This window comes from Ceratina calcarata, unplaced genomic scaffold (assembly GCF_001652005.2).
Source record: "Ceratina calcarata isolate Rehan_Ccalc_2016 unplaced genomic scaffold, ASM165200v1 scaffold48.2, whole genome shotgun sequence".
Taxonomy (NCBI): Eukaryota; Metazoa; Arthropoda; class Insecta; order Hymenoptera; family Apidae; genus Ceratina; species Ceratina calcarata.
The window spans coordinates 2,449,415-2,470,987 of NW_017172225.1; the positions used below are offsets into that span (position 1 = coordinate 2,449,415).

Genomic DNA, 21,573 nt, shown 5'->3' on the forward strand with positions numbered 1-21,573 from the left:
CATCCCCCACTTCGTTCGAATGATTCACCCTCTTCTAAAAGCCATCTACACGTATATTACGAGTCCCGAGGATGTCTTTCGAAGCCGGTTTACACCCGGTTATTGCGCTTTATGAAGTACTAACGACCAATCACCAAAAAAAGCCCCATGTGCATCCGCAGTAATCCCTGTACCATTTGTTTTTTCCCCCGCAGGGGAGACTCACCTTCCTCGAAGGGCTGCGCCCGTTTAGCGAATGCCCTCGAGAAAACACCCGCGCCGGGCGGCTTCGAGGCATCCACGCCGTTTTCTACGGCTGCACTCATTTTTCTGAGTGGGTCCTTCACGGAGCCTGTATTCCTGGACGGAATAAAGGGACCATCTAAAATTGACGTTACGTTCTACATCTCAGTTCTCCGATGTCCTGAGCTTTATTCCGAATCTCCGTTTCGTGGCGTTTCGCGTCTTCTCTCTGTACCGATCATGTTCAATGAGCGTGAGAGGCCCAAAGGATGGAACACGTTTTTATTCGAGGAAATAATTAGAATCGTGGGAAAATAGCTGACAGACGTGCAACAGTAACGGCTCAGCGTAAACAAGAGATCACAATTGATTACACAACGGTGAGAATGGAATTTCCCGTGAATCCTGCACTTTCACTCGACCATCAACGATCGTCGACGCAAACATAAAAACCATTTCCCATGCCGCGCCGTTCGCGAACAATGATAAACATTACGTAACGACGCGCGTTCATGCGTACGTGCATAACTGGCATACTTCGATGACAGTTTCTCTTTAATTAAATGTAGATCATTTGATCACGGCCGAGAGATTGCGAAGAATCGTCTCACAAACTGATACCGAGATTAAAAGCGGCAAAGGTTGAAATCCCGTGGATCATTGAGTCCCAAGCTCTCCCTTTATACGCCTTAAATTAATATAATACCGGCTCTATTCCGTTAACTGATGAAATACTCGCAATTATTCTGTGCATTCGGTATCTCACGGTAAACGATTTAAAGGCACCGAGAAGAATTTAACGAGATGACAGAGACAGGCTGTATTGATTCAGTACGCCGAACGAGAAAACAGAAATTTACTAACAGCGAAGTTGAGCGATTAAGAAGTTAAATCCCAGAAAATGAGACATAACCAGGTTTTGTATTGTATCGATTTAAGAAATAATGTACTTCGATTCTTCAAACGTTATCCTATACAATTTAATATCGACGCTTCGTGTCCTACTATGTGCGTTCTTTACACTCTCCCATTTAGACAATTTTGCTATAAATTAAAATTCGCAGTCTGTTTATGAGATACAGACAATTTGCATGTCAGGAATTTCTTGTCTTTGTGAAACTTTGCCAAGTATTGTTGCCCGGTAAGTTTTGAGGGCACTGCATCGTCTCCCTTACGAGCAGAGTCACCACGACGTATAAATCAACGCGGTAACTTGCACGGCGTGGATTTATTGAACGTGTCCCGTACCCCCCGTAATGATAAATTATGACGATCGAATATCGAGTTCCGGCGCGAGGGGGAAAAACCGTACGCACACGGTACCCTCGTAAAACAGGGGACCGTCAGCCTCGACGAATTTTTAGGGGCTGCCATCGCTATATATTCCTTGTCGAACTACTGCCCCGTAACGATATTACCTTACGACGAGACCGTAAACAAGAGTTATCCGAGCTCACAACGTTTTTGTTAATAAGTCCCGTAGATACTGGAGACACCAACACGATATCAAGTCGCCCTAATGTGCAAGCTTTCAGAATTTATATCAACATCGCCCTGGATTATGTTTCTCGTACATCATTCAAGATTCCCAAGTTAACAGAACCGCGGGAAAGTATTTTATTCTGAATACAGGACTTGGATATGAGAGAAACAGCCGCGCAATTTGATCCGCGAGGTGAAAAAACGAAAGGAAGATCTCGTTAAAAGATTCCATTTTCGAGGAAACAGCGAAAAGCTGACGCGGAACGTTTGTTCTAGCAGCAATCTTGCCTTTTCACCTTTCCGCACCGCGTCGGCGGAATGTGAATCACGACGTTGGATCCTTTCCTCTGTCAGAAGTTTCGGGATGGATGATAATTCTTGAAACAGAGGCACGGCCTTGATTTACGTGAAAGGGAAGCGAAAACTCGCGGAACGTAAACTTTGAAGCAATGGCTTTGCCGGTTTTCCAGCGATACTACCTACCGACCGACCACGTTACTGGGGGGATTTAAAATGTAAACTTGCCGCTCTGTCTATTTACGGAGCCCGTGTGAAGACTATCTAGGCAGGTTAACGAGATGCCTGGACCAATACGTATATTATTTTTTCTTATACTGTGGCCTGGACATGAAAATTCGTTTAGGTAATTGTTCTTAAAAAATCGTTGAGCCGGGCGTGGCTATGACAAATCGCAAACGTCGTAATTACGGGCATTGCGAAAATTCACATCGCTATAACCGAGCGGAATCTGGATGTTCCTATCTCAGAATAGGGTGGATAATGCCGGTGTAATTTGTATTTACGAGCCTCCAAAGAGCCATTGTGCAACGGATGCTCAATGGACCACACATCCTTTTAAAAGACGCGTCATCGATCGACCGACAAAGCCGAGAAGAAACGAGAGACGGCCAAAAGGAGGATTCCTATCCCGACACATAAGCCTCCTGCCCAGAAAATCCGTCCTCCTCGTTATCCAGACAACAATCTTTTATTATTCGCAGAATCTTGTTAATGGAAATAGGTTTTCTAGTTTGCTTAGAACATGATTCACACTAAGGTTTCGCGGGCAAGGTGATATCTAGGCTGACGAAACCTTGAGACGAGTCAGATTCCAATTAATACGATCAAACGAATTCTATACCGTTTCTCTTGTATACTAAATCTACTTCACAGACACTTGGAATCTCGTATAAATAAACAATTGCAAGCTTGCACAATATAAAAGGCCAGTATCGAGGAAATAAAATCGTTCTCCAACTTAATCCCAGTGCAACGTTAACAGTTAATTAACGACCTATATACTCGCTTGCGATTCGAAATTAGGTCGGGCCACGCAAAGGTTTATGTGCAATCTATTTAATACCCTCCCCGACAAGCCTTTTATCCTTTTGTTCGAGGCGTCCCAATTACAGTTCTCGAATCAATATTGCATCATCTTATTCTGAAACTTTTTTACAGTATTAACAAGTACGAACATAATATACGTCATAATATTTTATGCACGTTTCATGTTGTCAGCAAATCCATTGAGAAGTGGTAACGCCGCGTCGGGCGGAGAGCTTTTTGATCATCATTGCGTAACCCCGGTTGCTCGATACTTCACACGTTGGGAGAAAGGAGGGTAACGATACCTCTGACGGGGTTTCCTTTGCGCGGTGAGGACTTTTCATCTTTGTGCCGAGGCAAACGCGCGACCGGGAAACGAAACGAATGGATGAAACACGCGGGGGGGATCGCTACACTCGTGCATGCAGCAGCCTAATGCAAACGTAACGTAATAATTAGCGGCCGGGTGGCTCGCTAATTAAGGAGAAAGCTGAAGAAATAAAAGACCGTCACCCTCGCTTCTCTCCACCCGGCAATGATTAAACACTGTCGCTTTCGTTCCGTTCTCGCACGTTTTCTCCACTCCCCCTGTTCGTCCTTTCTGATCGCCCGACGCTGTTGCGTTCTTCCGTTACAGTTCGAAATAGGAGATACAAATTTTAATGCACAGATCGAGGCAGCAAGTATGCGTCACTTAATGACTTTGTCAAAACGTGTAACGTATCATTTTGCTGTATGACACAGGCCGTTAAATAAGTGCATCCGCGTATTCTGACGAATTAAAATTGTTTATAACTAAAGTGACTGAACAGAATCTTTATAGACAGACTAGTTCACTGCGTTTATAGAAATCTCGAGAAGTCCGTCCGCTTTTTCGAACGAAATTTGATGATCCTTCAATCCGATTAATCAGACAGAATAATTGGAGGACGTCTATAAATCTAATCGATGTTCGATGAAGAAGACAATCGTACGCTAATGATTTAAGCCTGAAGACGGAATTCACGATCAGTTCGCGATCAACCTGCTTGATTTATGTCGCGCGGGAACAATAAGAGTTGGAACAATCTGTCTCGCTCGAAAGAGCATTCAGGATGAGCCGTAACGGTGAAAGCCGGATCGGACCGGAAGGATCGACGATCCGTGACCACCGCGCCGCGGACAATGCGAACGGTATCTAAACTCTTTTCCTTGCTGAAAATTGCACGCTCGCGTCTCCTTTAACGTGACGCGACAATTTTCACGGAAGTCATTTCATGACTTAGAATGTTGAATTCATGTCACAAAAGTACATTTAAAATTCCTCGAGAGATGCCAGATTCATGGTTTGGCTTCTATTTTCAGCTTGAATCTTTGATCAAACGATTACATTATGTAAACTAATGTGATATCCAGACTGCACGTATTCCTCGAATAACCCATCCGAAAATAAAATTTTCCTTTTACATATACACCGAGCGGATTCCCCGGTCAATCGCCACAAGCCATTCCCCTCGTACAGCGATGGACACATCGTCGCATTTTTTACCGCTCTCAATTCCGAACGGTAGAAACGAGGTTTACACGCGTCATACAAGCTGCTTTTAGCGCCTAATTCTGTCAAAAGCTGAACATTATGCACGGTAATACCGTCGCGCGATACCCCTAGCGACGTCGTTAGCACATGGCTTTTAGATGCACCGTGCCAAAAAAATACCACGATGCGCTCCCATAGCCCTTCGCGGCTGTGCGTAACGACTACTCTCCCGTAACAGAGGAGGAAGATGGAAAAAGGAACAGACGCGTGTTTAACGGGTGAGAGGAAAATGACGTGAACGAGAAACGGAATGGACTCGGAGGGAACGGTGCAACGAAATTCATGAATATTTATACGGCGGTTATATCGTAGGAGCTGCGCGCTGAAAAAAAGGCACGCTCGCGTCGTGTGCGGAAAATTACTCGGAACATCAAGTACAAGAAGACCCATTCTACAATAAAATATCGAACGACCGAACCCGCTCCTCAACACTGGAATCGATAACTCAATTTATCATCTCCATTTATGGGAATTAAACTAACTGTGTCGTTCTTTAATACAATAGAAGATGTGAAACACTTTGATTGACGTTTTCCACTTTACTGACGAATTATTCAATTAATGACGTCTATTTATACGACGAATAATTTTAACGAAGTTTCAGTGGAAGGAGTCGAACCACGGTGTGTTTTAAGATTGTTCGACTCGGTTTTTAAGGATATATAGGCTATACACTTAAACAATGCTAGCATGTTGAATTTGTTATTACAGATNAATGGATTTTCGCTCTAAACTTTTTAGCACGTAGCTATTTATTATTAGCATTGTTCTTCCGACGTCTGATTTCTTTTTAATTATGGGAAATGCAGTTTTATAAAGTACATAAACTTTTGGGATTGATTGTAAACCAATACATCCTTAAATGCGACCCGTGAAGCGGTTTATCGATTGATTGCAAATTATGGAGAACATCGGCAGAACTGTTGTTCCCGGATAGTTCGGGCGCTCGGACGATGCTCTACGTCCACCATACGCGAAAGTTCGTCCGCGAGGAGTCGCATTAAATCGCTTCTTAATTGCGCGCTGTAGGCTCGGTCGTTTCGTGCACGTACCCGTTCCTCTCGTGGTAAGTGAATAAACGAGCGAAAGAGACAAGGGTGACGCGAAGGAGAAGAAAAGAAGAAAGGAAGGCGACGGCCCGAGTAATGAACGAGAACGAAAGAACGCCGTATGGAGATCTGTTGCATCCTTCGTTGCGCGACATGAAAGCTCGCATAGAACCGAGCGTGCACGCATAGGTATACGAGGAGGGGTTTTGATTGCGCTTATACGATCGTGGATCGGGTCGTTTCAAAGCCGTGGGAGACAAAGCAATTACATTGTCAGGCTGAGTTCACAGTCTGATACGGCGTGCTCTGATTATATTGTTCACTTCCCTGATGAAACTGACATTATCTGAGAAACCTGGCTATGGATTAGATTTCGCTCGTGTGTTAGATAACATACCGGTCTGATACGAATTCGTCCGACATCATTATGCATCGCGAGGACGTTGCTGTAGAACGAAGCTCGTTCGGCGATACGATCAGTATTACAAATTAGTATCGGAATAATTTTGTGTTCATCATTCGAAAGCCCTCGATTCTGAACTTTATTCCTTCTCGTGCCTCGATTCGTTCGAAATATAATATTTACGTGTGCCCATCGATTTCCGGTCCACGTAAATCCGCGACGGATCGGATCAGCGTCCATCCGGGGACGCTAAAGTGAAAAGACGTGCACCGTGATTGCAGGAAGCATTGCACGTGACGCACAATGACACGCGATACAGTTCGCGCGCCGGTCGGAACGTCCGTTGAACGTGAATACTGTATGAACCTGTTGTACGAGTTCATCATCATGCCCCGTCAGCTCGGCTCTCGAGTTTTTCGTGTATCGGAAACCGCGTTACGCGCTTCCGAACGTTGTTAACTGACTCGATTCGCAATCAAGTTGCAATTTATCGTCGGTCGGCCCTAATTGCCGCACAGAGTAAACACGATATTAAAATTGATATCGTTTGGAGAATGAATACTCATAAAGGAGCGAGACCTATCCAAGCGCGTTCAATTAAGAATTTCTAAAAAGGCATCCCCCTTATTAACGGAATAATAATTAAACGGGACACACACACACACACACAATTTCCCGGAGTTAATTGCGTTCCCTCCCTTGTCCGCGTCGGAGGAAATACGTTTAACGAAATTCGCTGTTCAAGGCGTGGAAAAAATGCAAATGGACAAAAGGTAAGACCGTTGCTGTATCGCGTTTGCGTTGGCGGGGACACCGGAGTAAAAGCCACGCGGTGTTACCGTGTTCCATGGAAAATTGAAGAATGCCGGGGAATGGATAACGCGCCGGTTGCGTCACATTCTCGTCGGGCGGCATTGAAAACGAGCAAAAGTACCGCGGGCCATTTAAGGCACTCGTCTCGTCGCGTTCCCGTTTTGCTGTAAAAGTTGCTGCTCGCCGCGCGACGAAGGTTCCCTCCACGGGTGAACAAACGTACGCGGCACGGTCCGCGGCCTTAAATCGTAATAAGGTCGTTCGCGAAGGTACCGAGAAACCGGATTGAACAGGACACTCGGTCGACAGAAACGTGCATGCGTTCAAATGATAAACGGTGCGTCCGAATGTAACCAAGGCTTTTACTCGTAAGAGGCATTACTCGTTTCAACTCGAGGAACCAGCTTTATCTGAATGTATTCCGGTTCCGCTGTACTGTCGTCAAAAGTAGACGAATGAAAGCGATACGTGTTCCTCGTTCCTGATCTATGATAAAATTCAGACAGCCGAGTCTCTCGAAAGGCAACGAGACGCGTCGTAGAATAAGTAACGGATGTAAATAGAGGAAATCCTCGAAGGTGGCGACCGAACGTTCAGCGGGATCGATATGCAGATAGCCGATTCTCATAAATGTATATATGTCAAACGTATCTAGGCTCTGAAAACGGTCTTTCCATTCCTTTGTCATTATCGTTATCTTTTACGGTCGCGTAGCTCTCGCCAATCGCGAAATCGAAACGAATGAAAAGGGAAAAAGATGGGTGGGAATAAAGGAGCGAGTAACGGCGCTTCTTACCGCGCAGGAAAGTGTCGACCGAGATTCCACTTCGGAGTATCGATTTTTCGGCAACACGGAACACCACTGCTACGCGGCCGAGGGAAACCGAGTAAATTCTAATAAATATTTATTGCCCTATAAAGCGAGATGCAAATATTCGAGACTACGTGGACAGGAGCCCGGATCTCGATTATCGGTACGCATGTAACTTCCGGTTATCTGAACATTCGACAGCGTGTCCTATTCCGTTCCTTTACGTATTCCATACCTGATGAAACGATTCGACGTATTAACTGTTTCTCTATTCATCGACCGGCCACTGACGCGACTCGATGATCACTGTTGCTGTAAATCTTCCAATTAGGGTCGACCATCTCTCGTTTCAAGAAGAGACGGGAGTCGAAGTATTTCAATATAAAACGAAGGAGGAGAGACACCGATGACTGACAATGGGAGCCACGAGATGGACGCGACGTTTATCAGTTTGAACCTCGGTACGAGATAAAACGAGCGTACGACCCGATGCGAGTAATAAAAAGAAGAGACGAGAGAGACGGAGCCGAAGGAAGAAGTTGCCGGTGAACATTCCACGGCCCTCCGGCTCCGACTCGGGCTCATCCAGAGCGGAATCGTTCCCACGCTGCGCGAATCCGCTTCGAACCCCGATCCGGCACGCCGCCACTCCTTCGATCGGTGTTTCCACTTCCGTTCGCTCGTTGATAATTATTCATTGAAATGCGATTGCCGATGCGGAAACATAATTTAAGAGCCGCGAGACTTTCCTCGACGATCGGGTCGTGAACGAACGGACGGACGGACGTCGGAATTCAAAACCGTGGTCTTCGTCGACGTTGAGTCAATAGTAAGTATCTCAAGCATCGTAGAGTCCAACGAGGACGCACGAGCGTCGTAAACCTTCTTTTACGTCGAGATTAATAAACTGACGGCGAAACAACACAGTGCCCAAAGTGAAGACCTGTTGAATTTAACACGATCCTTCGACAGGATATAATCAAGAGTCCTGTTGTTCGACGCTTTGAGAATTTTACGAAATTCATTTTTAATCAGTTGGCCGCGGTAACAAAAGAAACACCGTAGGCAACGGTATAAAATTGTTGGCGTCCGTAATACCATTTGCTTCAGACAGTTACAGGCTCCCACCGTGGAGAATACAATTTAGAGGCACACTTTCTCGTAATCCGTGAACAAAGATGCACTGCGCCGCGCCGGAGGAGATAGAAGTGGAAAAAGTAGGCGAACCAATCGTGATACATTTATCAGGCGAAGTCACATTTACGATGCCCGAGAGTCTGCGGTTGAAACTCGGTCGGCTCGAGAAGGAAACGAAATTAACCCCGACTCTCTTACGTCCTCCTTTCTTCCGTTTCATCTTCCTTACGTGCGTCTTCGCGATTTCATTTTACACTCGGCAATGCCTTCGGTCAGCTTCTTATTTCCGTCGTCCACTTCCACCCGAGTTTGTTCAGTTTGTCCTTTCGTTTTCATCATCGTATTTTTGGAATTTCTTTCTATTCCCATTTTTCAATCCTCATTCCCCTTTATTCCTGCTTTCCCTCTTCGCTCGACCCATCTCGCGTTCCCATAATTTCTACTTCGTTTTCTCCCTGCTCGTATCCGCTCTCGGCCGGCTCGATTCGACGGTATAATATTGTTTGTTCGCTTCCGTTCACCGAGCCCACTTGTAACCCATTGAACCAGCCGCGATGCAACACCGACAGAGGAGAGTGGTCCACAATGACACAAGTCAAATCGAATCTTTTTCTACGTGCTGCGTCGCATCGATCGCGAGCACGCAGCAAGTATATTTGGATAAAAATTATTCTCGTTCGAACGTCAAAGGAAAGTCGGATCGATGAAAGAAGTCGAATTCTAAAAATGTTCTAAAGGAGAATTTTTATAATTCGGGGCTTAATCTCGGTGAATGTTGAATAAAAGTGACGCAGAAATACCTCGTATGGTAGAATCGTAAAAGCTGTCCTGAAGATTTAATTTTTATTAATTCTAAGCTCATCTACGTTCCGATTTAAATAATCCTACCCTCTTTGAAGCATTTAGTGCTTAATCCAGTGGACGAATACTACGGAGTTCCTTTTAAAGGATACATATAACGTCGAATCGTATTCCACGGCGTAACGTAATCCCGTAATCTCGTTGGCCAGTAATTTCCCACTAGTTGAAAAATTACGCGGAAGCCAGAATGAAAAATCAGGGGGATTTCGCCGGAGACAAGCGTGACGCTAAATGAAAAAATAAAAAAACGAATGTCCTCCCACGCACCGGCATCGCTCGCTTCCGTCCTGCGCCCTCGTTGCAGCGGTGAGAGAGAGGAATCGAGTAGGTTACGGTGCTGTGAATTTCTCGCCGTACGAATCGGGGGAGACGCGAATCCCGTCACGGAGATACACAAACGATAACGATGAAACAACAGAGGGGAGAGAAAGAATAGCACCCGGACTCGTGGCAGATTCGTACTACGAATAAAGGCCAGGGGAACGTGAGTGCTCGATTCGGAGAGAGCCGCGGGCGACACCGGTTCGTCGGCGAGGAACGTCGCCGAGTTTTCGGAGAATATTTTCAAACGCTGGAACGAGGCTCGTTTGCCAATCATAAGTAACGCGTGACAAGAAATATTTTCTATAAAAGCTTCAGAGCACACCGGCACTGTTTCGCGATAAACCAATTACTCCACTACGCAAATTATTTGAAAAATGAAACGTCGTACAAAATGAAATCTAGAATTTGTTTTACCCTTGAAAAATAATAATGTGCATTTTATTTTTTCTATGAACACACAGAATCCGTAGTTCATCACTTATGTATAAAGATCGACCAGAATCCATTGTGCCACGGTTTCGGAGTAACCCACCAACGATCCCAGTATCTTTTTTGTCATCCCACGGCTTCAGCTGTTCCGAGAAGAAGATTTCTACCTTGAAGTGGACCGTGAATAACAGCGTTTCACCTGGGCACAATTGTGCGCGACGCTGCCACGGTATTAATAAAAATGCATCGGGTCGAACCATCCTCGATTGCAGCACGTTATTGTGCAGTTTTCATTAATAGAGAAAACAGAAATCTCACCTCTTTGCGAAACGCGATGTTAATCAAAACGAAGCGAGTTTAAAATTGAAATAAAAAGAGTGTACGATCGTTTCATGGAAAACGAGGAATGAAATAATAATCGATTCATTTGGTGGGAAGAGAGATTTGTTAATGAATCGATTTGTCATCCCGTCGAAACTGTGATAACCGTGTATCGGATGCTTACTTGGGATGTTTGAACATCGTCGACGATATTACAAAAGGATCGTGTCGATATCGCTGAATATTATGAAATTAAACACGATTTACAGTATCTTCTCTCAAAATGCATCACCGTTGTCAAACAAATCCGGCAGTGTTTGCTGCAAACGAATGACACGGCAAACATGCTCACGTCCGACTAATATTTGTCTCAGGCAAATAGAAAACTAGTCGTTCCCGATACTTCTTATGATTCAGGTCGCACGAGCAAACGATAAATGCATTCGCTGTTATATTAGGCACGTTTACCCGAAAATACATATTGACGTCGGTTGATCGCTTAATACCTATCTAAAATCGGGACAACAACACGTTTGGTGTATAATATTTTAAACTCGAGAGAATTTCTCGCGTTTCACCAAGTGGACGTAAAACGATTGCTGCCGATTATCTTTATAGCTTTAACTAAGATTACTCTAGTGATTCGCTTTGGCGAGGGCCGTTTCACTCAAGATTCTACTTGGCGATATACAATTCCAAACGAGTTTAAGACGCACGAGCATGGGAACGCCTACGTTTGCAGTTCGGGCACACGAGCCTAGGTAATATACGCACAGGAAATTCCTCGACAAAGGAAGGAAGCGCGACGACCTAACTTATTAGCGATAATAACGCTTGAAAAACGAAAGAAAAAAGGGAAGGCTTTTGTGCATTTACATTATGACGACCAATTTCTCACGTCAGGCAAATCAACTATCAAACGAAATCGACGAGAAGGGAAAAGGTACATTGGAACACGGAGGAGCTAAAAGGGCGCACGGTTCAAGGAATCCGCTCACGGACGATGAACAACGTTTTATATCTGCCCGATAGGCCACGGTTCACGTAGGACGGCAATTTCAGCTAAGAATTCGAGCAAACGAACCGTAGAAAAATCCTGTATAGGCAACGACACGACGAGCCGTAGCTCCGAGCCAAGTTCCGTTACGGAGATTAATTGAAGTCCTCTGTCTCTCTGTTAAAACACGCGCTTTACGCCACGCCAACGGAGATCCTTTCAAACTCTCATCGTCCCATACGTTTTTCCGACACACGTACCTCCTCCGTGATCGAATATCGAAAATAAATGAACGCACTATCGGTTATCGGAAATTGCTATTAGATCGATTCACTGACGAGTATCCAACGGTGTACACACACGGAGGCAAGGGTAGACGAATAGAACGTGCGGTTCCAACACCGGTTGATCGCGGACTGAAGAGGGAAACCAAGTCGGCCAGTCGACCTGACCGCGGCCCTCCGACGGGCCCACGGTGGAGGGGACCGTCCCCTCGTTTCAGAAGCCCTCGAGGTAGGACCGGATCGTGGCAGGGTTACCGGCCGCCTGCTGTCAGACGGCGAGAAACGACTTCTGCCCACAGAGTTATTATTGCACTCGTTATTATCGTTATTATTCGGTCGGGTTTTTGTTCGCCACCAGTTAGACGCGTGGACTCGTAAACGGAAACGTCTGCAGAAGACCATCGTTTACTACCGCCAACTACATTTTATTCAAGTTCCCTAACGTCGTACACCTTGTGCTACCGAATTTCATTTGTATAAAGCGATCGAACGTTTCCATCGAACTCGTCGTAAGTTCTCGTGCTAAATATCAGTGGCGCGAATATTCCCGTGAGCCGACGTAGCTCCGTCAGTATGTATGTACTATGTAGAGTACGTTTGAAAAAAAGGCAACGGAAAACTATTCAGACGAAACACAGCGAGCGTACGCTCGCGTTAACGACCATACCAACCACCGGCTGGCATAGTATTTGATTAACGACGTTGGCGTGCAATTAGAGCGGCTAGAAAGTATCTTTAATATAAAAGCCGCAATGAATCCTCGCGGGTTTTAATTAAACAGAGTCGTACCTATCGTGTTTCCCTCTCTTTGAGCCGCAGATGTTTCGGTTTTAAAACAGGGCCGAAGGTGAATATCTCGTAACAAGAAAAGAACCGAGGAGGAAAAGTACGTAAGGGAGGAAAAACAAAATCCGTGGTAACATCGCGGAAACACCTGAGACGAGGAAGAAAGAAAGACCGGTTCGCGATATCCACTGTACCTGACGCGAGACAATACATTATTGTGGATGCACACACCCGTGTCAGCTCGCATTCACGAACGTGCCGTACGCAGGCAACATTTTATTCGCGCGCGCCTCTGGTAGACATTTTTCTACTGTTAAATGTAACAACGATACCCGGGAACACGGGGATCGAATACCAGACCATTGTTTCTCGATCATCCTCCGAGCGACGTGCATTATGTTTCCATGAATTTACAAGTTGCGTTTACCCTCCATGCCCATCGTTTCACCGCTCTTTGCCACAAGTTTTCTGGTAAATTGTTTGCAAAATGTGAAGCAGGATCGTGCGATGTTACCTTTGACCCTCGTCGGGATTTAGATCGCATTATGACGTAAAGTATTTCACTCTTTAATCTGTTACTAGGGCAGGAGAGCGTGAATCGACAGACGAGAGGCGAAGCCGGATTTTTCATTTAAATGAAACCTCGTGAATAGATCGCACTCACCGTCTGCATACGTGGGTGCCCGGTGTCAGCTTCGCGCGAAACTTAAACTCCGAGTTTCTCTTAGAAAGAGACGCTTGGGTTGAGGGTGTACGTACCTGTGACAGAGAGAAACGATCAAGTCAGATTACGCTCGCTATTTTTAGACTTCAAAGTGATTATTTTAAGACGAATTAGAATCAAGTGTCGACAACTTGAATCGTCTTCATGTACAAAGTAACTCGACGCCGCTGAAGATCAGATTTAATGAAGATCATCGAACGAATTTGTTCGTGTATTTTCGTTGAACTTTGCAATGAAATTAATGATCAGTGGTTTTAAATGCCGTTCAGTGCACACATCGATTAACTCCACTTTTTGAAAAATCTTAAATTTATGTGTCAAAGCACTTGGTATAATCATAACTTGTGCTTTGACACATAAATTTAAGATTTTTCAAAAAGTGGAGTTAATCGATGTGTGCACTGAACGGCTCATTTCTTACTCATTCGTATTTCTTCTGAAGTCATTTAGAGATAAGAGAAAAACATTCGAACGATTAAATTTTTTAACCATTAAATTTTTTGCTAACGATTTACAGCAGACAGATTGCGGAGGAGCAACTAATTCAATACGATTTGCGTTATCATTGGCGCAAGACTCTCGGCTAATTCTCAAGCTGCTCGAGCCCACTCGACCTCCTCGGCCTCCTCCTTCGACCCTTATCTGAAGTGGAAAGGCGGCGGAGGAGGCGCAGTGCCAGCTCGAGCCAATGCTTTTCCAATAAGCTGCTGAAATTCTGCTCGAAAGGGGAAGATCCGTGGCGGTCGAAAACCGGGGGAATCCGACGGGTAAGAATCGAGGCACGATCTTTTGGGAGGCAGGAAAAAAGAATACGAAGAAGGAATCGAAAGAAGGGATGACTCTTAGCTGAATAATGCACGACGCGTATATCCTTAGTCGGACTCTCTCGTGTCTTTGGACTTTCGACAACTGCGAGAATCAGCTTTCGCGAATTCCTTATCCCCTTTGTCTATCCTATCCCCTGCGGCTGTCGACGCCACGTCAGGAATCGTCTCGCGACTCGCCCTTTAATGAAATTTCTTACACAAACTGTGCCCGCGCTTCTTACTTCGCGCGTGTCAATGTTCGACGCGTGTACTCCGGTTTTTAAGAACCACCAGACCGAAGGGAACGAGTGTGCTCTTCTCGTTGATTATAAAGTCGTCGTAGCGAACTTTCGAAATAATCTTTTATCTTACTTAGTGTCCGGCGTCAAGGGGTTAATAATGAAAAGGAAGTGGAAGCTCAAAGGTGCGTAAAAAGGGTTTTTAGGCAAATTACTGACTATTTTTCTCCGGTGTTCCGTAGCGTAAAAGGTTTCACCGTCGAGCTCCGTCTTCTATTAGAATAAAGAACGCTGCGCCATTCTGCGGTACGTCATAATTTGAATATCATCGATTTTAATGTTTTAACAATAAATACAAATTTAATCAGCTCCAAGACGTTGAGTTTCGACGGTAATGGTGAATAGACATGAGAAAAGAACAAATGAAGTTTACAGGAAGGCATTTAGTGGAACAATGAACATCGGTGTGGGTGAAGAGAACAGGCTAGACCGTATCGACGGCTTTGAGAATTTAAGTGCTCTTGTATTTATGTAGCTACAAATTATACAGGACACTATGAAACGTTCGAAACCTTCTATAGATAAATCGATACTGGTACTCGTTCCCTCTTTGAAGAGGAGTTGTAAATTCAAAGCGCATTATCGATGCACGTTGCGACTAATCCCTCTGAACATACACACGTGCACGTGTCTATGCATTTTATCTGTACATCATCGATATTTATTAAGCAATTTAATAATTGACGCTAACGTTCGAGATCCAACGTATTCCAATTTTTATTATTGATACTCGAAATATATTTTTCAATATCTACGTGTACGTGTCTTTGATCTTATCGTCGATGGAAACAGAAGCTCTCTAAAGAACGTTACACGTTGGTTCCATTAAAACGGACAGGAACCGATTCCATGGGTATGTATATGTACGTTTCTAAGGGCTATCAGTACCTTGGAACGTGGCTACCTCCTGCTCGTCAGAGGCTGCGATCTCCAGATGGGCTTGTTAACCGTGGCACACAGAAAACAAGGCGCCGGAGCCCCTCGCCCTCGTAGCAAATGCTACAAGGTTTCGAGGAGCAGCTGTCGTTCCACGGTAAAAACTGGGAGGCGACCAAGAGGAAAGACGTCCGCGAGCATCTGCATAGTCCGAGTTACAGCTTTCGTACCCGTGGGTGCGAGGCGAAACGGCACGAGTCACAACTCCTCAGGAATATTTGAGTTAATTGGCCACAGGATTTATGCTCTCGGCACGGAGAACGTATCGAGGGAACCGTGTATCGGCAGACGGAATTGGCGAAATTCGAAAGAGAGACATACACACGTTCCGACCGCAGACGTAGCTGGAATAATGTCACAAGAACGTAGAAAGAAAATTCACCACTCGTGAACGTCGAGCCGTTTAACAACAGCTGACACGTTTCACGCGCGCGAGCCACCCACGCGTTGGTTTCTTCTTTGGGAGATAACACCTCGGCACGCGTCCACGGTGAACACCGTGAATCGAGAATAAGACTGGACGATGAGACGTTACGTCCACGCGAAACGAGATCTTGTTCGTGATTAATGGGGCGTTACCTGCGCGACGTTCGTCGTTCCGGGAAATTTCTATCTCTTCGCTGAACGATACGGAATAAGAAATGTTTGAGGCAAAGAGATGAAATGCGTGCGTATGTTCCACGGGAGTAAGAATTGAATACGCGTTGCATAGAACGTAGTATCGGGGAAAAGTTTTCTTGTTCGAAGAGTATGATTTTTACCGCGGTATTTTGTACGGGCACTTTGCAAAGAGAAACTCGAGAGAATGAAAGCAGCAGAGATTCTCCCATGAATAGAAATCGTTAGAGAATGAAATCGGACCATATCGCGAAGGAAGGAAATAAAATGCGGGGGAAACATTCGATTCCTATTGCATTAAATCCTATCCCGGAATAGATTAAGCGTGAAACCATGAGATTCAATTTAACCCAGGGAAAATATGAAACGAAAAAAGGTAAGGATATCCCGATGGGATTGAAAGTAACTTCGCGTGTTCCTCGTTAATTCTCGTTGCGCTGTTTCACGGATTAACGAGTTCGATAAATTGCTGGATATGGGAAATGGATTAATACCAACGGTCGTATTCGAAGAGGATTCGCAGGGAAACGGGGAACGGCGCGGGGAGAAATTCGTTATTTATGAAGTCGGAAACGCCTGAAATCCGAAAGGTCCAGGTGAACCTACAGACACCACCTGCTGCCTTCAGGGCCACCGTGAGCCCCCGATACGTAGGCCACGTGGGTCTCTTGTCCAAGATTCGTGAAAAACTGCTCGGAACCCTCGTTTCGTCCGTCGAACACCTGCACGCCGAAAATGACTTGCCGAAATATCACGACCGACCGCCAGAAGAACACCTCAAACAATCTTTGCAGACGTACGACCATTTCGTATCGAAAATATTGTACGGAAATAAGGTCGTATCGCTTCTGTCGTTTTCCTAAACCCGATTAATAGTTACTCGATAGACGGAAAATACGATGGAACACGATTCGATGGAAATACGGTGGAACAAAATAGAAGTTTCTAATTGAGCAAAAGCTCGATTACGGTTCGAATACGTCTTCGACTTAACGACGAATTTAATCGCCCAGTAGTGAATTAATTTATCCCGAGACAGAGGCAAAATAAAGTCCCGAAGGCGAGGAGAGTCCCGATCCGATCGTAATGAAGATATCGATCGTGTCTCCCGTCTTTTCTCTCTTATCCTCAATTCAAAATATCTCTGCCGGTCGCGTCGTTTGCGCGCAATTTATCCATGCAATCAAGGATTTCAATTATCCCGAAAATATCCACGGCACCGGCACCCTTTTTCATATCTCACTTATTCTCTGTCAGAATTATAAATATCTTACTTTTGGGAAACGATTTTTATTTTTAGAGAAGAAAATGCAAATTGCGCGAGCATCAGACGGTTCATCGTTAATCGAGCATCAGCAATCTTAGGAGAAAGCAATAAACTACGTGTTTGTGCAACAAGAGCATTCGGTTTTGGTATACGTCGAGTGTATTACTTTCCTCAGCGGACGCAATATCCTCTGTTCTATCAGTCGGCGTAACTTCAGAGCGAAACTCGGGTTCGGCTTGGTGAAAGCCGGCGTAACTCTTGAACGAAATGAAACGGAGGAAACCAGCCTCGTGTAGGAAAAGAAAATGGATGAGAGAGATCGGCGAATCCGCCGGATATCATATTTTCTCGCAATGCATTACACCAGACATCGACTGTCCCATTCTCTCCCCCGCGTTCGGCTTCTCTCGTGCCGGTCGCCCTTTCCCCAAGGCGCACTGTACCTTCGGCACGAGTAGAAACGAGGTTAGGGGAGAATGACTAAGTGCGACGAGGGTGGGTCATGTGAGGGGAGAATCGCGAGGGGTGAGATCGGACTTTCCTGAAATTTCCCTAAGACTCGTTTAACCTCCTTCCAGCGCGCCCTTCGGCGACGATGTTTCCGATAACGGGAGATGTGTGTGACCATTGGAGTTTTATATTACCAGGAGAAGTTGGACAATCTCAAGTCTAAATCTTTGAACTTCTTAGAAAAGAAAAATCTAACAGGGAACACACGTTCGTCGTATCTAATGACCGGTCGATCGCCAGCAGAGCCAAGTCTTATAATTTTTTCTCGCACCCCGTCGCACCGCAATCACCGTTCAATTTCCGCCTTGCTTTTTCCAACGTTCGTATTGCTCGCACTTTCGAGCCACCCCGTATTGGATGACGAGGGCGGTTGGAAAATCGAGGGTGGAACAGGGTGACTAACTCTACGAGCTCGAAGAGGGTGGCCAAGAGTACTTGCCGCGAATACCAAGTGTCCCTGATACAGGGTGTCCCCACGAAATATTTGCGGCACACAGTTCTATCGGCAGACCCTCGCTTGTGTTTCTAATGGCCTCGTGTTTCGGGTCTCCTTACAACTTCTGTTTACCGAATTATCAGACTAGTCGTGCCCAAAGAAACACGTACCTGAACCGCCTTCCTCCGAGCGAATTTTCAGAGACAATCCATTTTGAGACGTCCGATTGAAATGAATATAAAAGAGTACGCAGTGGTAACGAGCGACAAACAGTGGCAACTTTTCCCCTCCCCAATTTACTTAATGACAACGTCAGAACTAATCCCACAACGGCAACTAAGCCTGTCGGACACATTTATTTCTCGGTTACGACTGCACGTCCAACAATATGGTTCTCGGGCATGATCCATCAGGGACGTATGTATCAACGCCGTTGAATGGAGCCACGTAACACTTAGCACGTGACGAACACACGACCCTCGCCGACCTCCCATCGTCCCACCCTCGTTCCTCCGACGTACGACGACGATTTTCCTTCCTCGCTCGTCCCTTTCGCCCAAAAACTTATCAACTTCCTCTCAAGTTCCGGATACCTTTCTGTTATTCTATTACCCACCGTTTCAGACCCATGTTTGCGTTAGCACCGCCGATACAAGGCTTTAATAACGTTGATGGAACTGTGCGACCTATTGGAACCGTCCTTATAAATTCGTTAAGCTATACACGCGGCAGTTGTTTGGAAAGAAAATCGAGTGCGCGTACGAACGATTAATTTCCAGCAACCGTTGAATTTATTCATGGAAAACGTATGAAACGCACGGACGTAATAAAGTGAATTAAATGCGTCCGAGCTATTTCCACATTAGCGCTCGTTATCAATTAATACTCATAACGATCCATCATTTACCACGTGCCATTTGCATGTTTTTTACTCAGCGAACGAAATCGATTTATTAGACAGAAACCGGTGGGTCCCTGCGTTACTTTGCAAAAACTCCATCGACGGTGACGCAAGGGACAGTTCCATGACTCACCCCTTGTCTCACCCTCCCGTCGCAAATATTTAACTTCTGTAGACCCTGACTAACTCCTATTGTTCGTATCGTCGACGTCTTCCTTGCTCAGATTCTACGTTCGCGAAAAGATGCCAATGGTTCGGTATCTGGTTCGACGGTAGCTTTCGAAACACCCTATAGACCGAGTCACCCCACCGCTAGATATTGATTTAGTATTACGAGAGAGAGGAGAAGGAGGAGAATTCTCTTCGCTGTACAATACACAGCCATTCTGTCGTTCTCGTTTCTCGCATTCAGTCCGACGCTTTTTCAAAAACGAACTCGACGGACGTGCGACAATCCAAATGTCACGCGTTTGTAGCCTCACTTCCGGATAACCGATTCCTCCTCGTCTCTCTCGTCCTCATTGAATCGTGACTGAGGTTCCTCCGGCACATTCGCTTTGCCTCAGTGTTCAAGTGCAATTACACTTCCCTGGTAACCTTTGATTAATGTTCCTTCACGAACTCTAATCGGAATAATTGAAACGATCTTCGGCCTTTAGATGGTTTGCTCAGGTATTCCTTGGTCAAAGTTTCCGAGCATCTCAGAGAATAATTTACTGCGCTTCGCAACTGACTGATTCAAATTGCAGAAGACGCGTCATCTTTACCATTGACGACGAAAGTTGTCGAACAAGACGTCTCGTACCACATATGAAGTTTAATTCAATTTCTGTTCGGAAGCACGATTGGGGTGTGTAATCTAAGGGAGGAACGTGGCAATAACGATAAAAATAATCGGGAATGTGCGGCCAATGCGGAGCCTGCTGGCAGCGGTCACGTATCTGTTCGGTCACGAAAACGACAGCTCGCACCGTACCGCGAACAGATTCCGCCCTTTGAAACAATGAACTTTTACCGCAGAGGGAACGAACAGAGCCGGATCTGCACGAGGAACCATAGAAGGCGTAACTTTTCCGAATCGCGGTGGAGATTCAATTTACCAGAGATCAACGTATTTTAAACCCATCGTCGCCTGCGCCAATCACGAAACGAGAAACCGAATCGAGACCCAAGTTTGACGATCGAGAGAACTTTTTCCTTTGTCGTTTATTTTTGGGAAACAGGAAACTTTAGAAGCTGGCGACTGTTTCGTACACAATTTATGCCGAATGCACGGATCTACCTAGAGAAGAATAACGTTTCGTTCTTCCGGGATCACTGTGAAATAGCCGGGAGTAATCCGGGGAGCAGGAATGCACGTGAAATTGAAAAGATTTCCTCGATTTTTCCTCGCTGCATTCCACTAGGCCAGGACACCGGGAATTTTAGGATTTCCAATCCTTCTCAGAATGCACAGTTTCACCTGACCAAGCGGAACGATCATCCGTAGATAAAATATACGCGAAGAAGCTTAGCCTCGTATCGAATTGATGTCAAAATAATTTTCGTTCTCCAGATTTATCTCATGCAATTGATTTCCATAATGTTCCCGTTTGTCATCTACTGTACATGAATTCTTCACGCTCTCCGCAGATTCGATTCTCGTACGAGTGCATAAAACCCGTAGTCTCGCGACGCAGCAAATGTTAAATCATTTTCCTACATAAATTTTCATTCGAAAAATTTCCATTCCATGAAAAATCGATTGATGCTCGAGTTTAATCGCGAGACTAATTAAAACTTCAGTCACCTAAACCGGTGCTGTTAGTAGAAGCAATAACGCGAAACATCAAAGCGATGCATCCTTTTTGAGAAACTCAGTACCCCGTGGAACGTCGCGAAAACGCGTAGCTATCCAACATCCCGCTTTTCGTTTGCCCTGCGAGATTTACGATACGAATTTCCGCGCACGAACGCATTTTCATTTCGCCCAGTAATAGTGTCCGCGAATTTGATCATGCCTCTGTTGACTCAATACCGTTATTTCCCTGGACGATCCTTGCTCCCGATGCTCTTCCATCCAGCGTCGAAGTCGTTGCTCGGCGCGCGCCGAGAGTAATCAAAATGTTTTTAACGAAAACAGTAATGTTTGTTAAGCAATGTTTTTCGCCGAGTTTACTTCTCGTTTCTTTATTCGTTCAAAGCGTTATTCACACGCGTCGCACGGTTTCCCAGAATCGGAATAGAATCGACCATACACGCTCCCTCCTATTTGA

General features: G+C 45.3%; 1 protein-coding gene across 5 annotated transcripts in view; it reads right to left on the reverse strand.

The window, feature by feature from the left end:
- The window catches only part of Liprin-gamma (liprin protein kazrin), a 75,949-nt gene that overhangs the window by 35,692 nt on the left and 18,684 nt on the right, over positions 1–21,573 (reverse strand). The window contains exons 1-3 of one of the 5 annotated variants that reach the window (XM_026815864.1): positions 21,336–21,392; positions 13,486–13,580; positions 206–339 (exon numbers count right to left, since the gene is read on the reverse strand). The exons of 2 other annotated variants lie outside the window; for them this stretch is intronic. In XM_026815864.1, the coding sequence (XP_026671665.1) occupies positions 206–339; positions 13,486–13,580; positions 21,336–21,377 (271 nt within the window). In that variant the 5' untranslated portion in view covers positions 21,378–21,392. Of the gene's footprint in view, positions 1–205; positions 362–12,011; positions 12,153–13,485; positions 13,581–21,335; positions 21,393–21,573 lie in introns of those variants that run through there. 2 more of the 5 variants (XM_026815865.1, XM_026815866.1) reach the window with 2 other exon arrangements.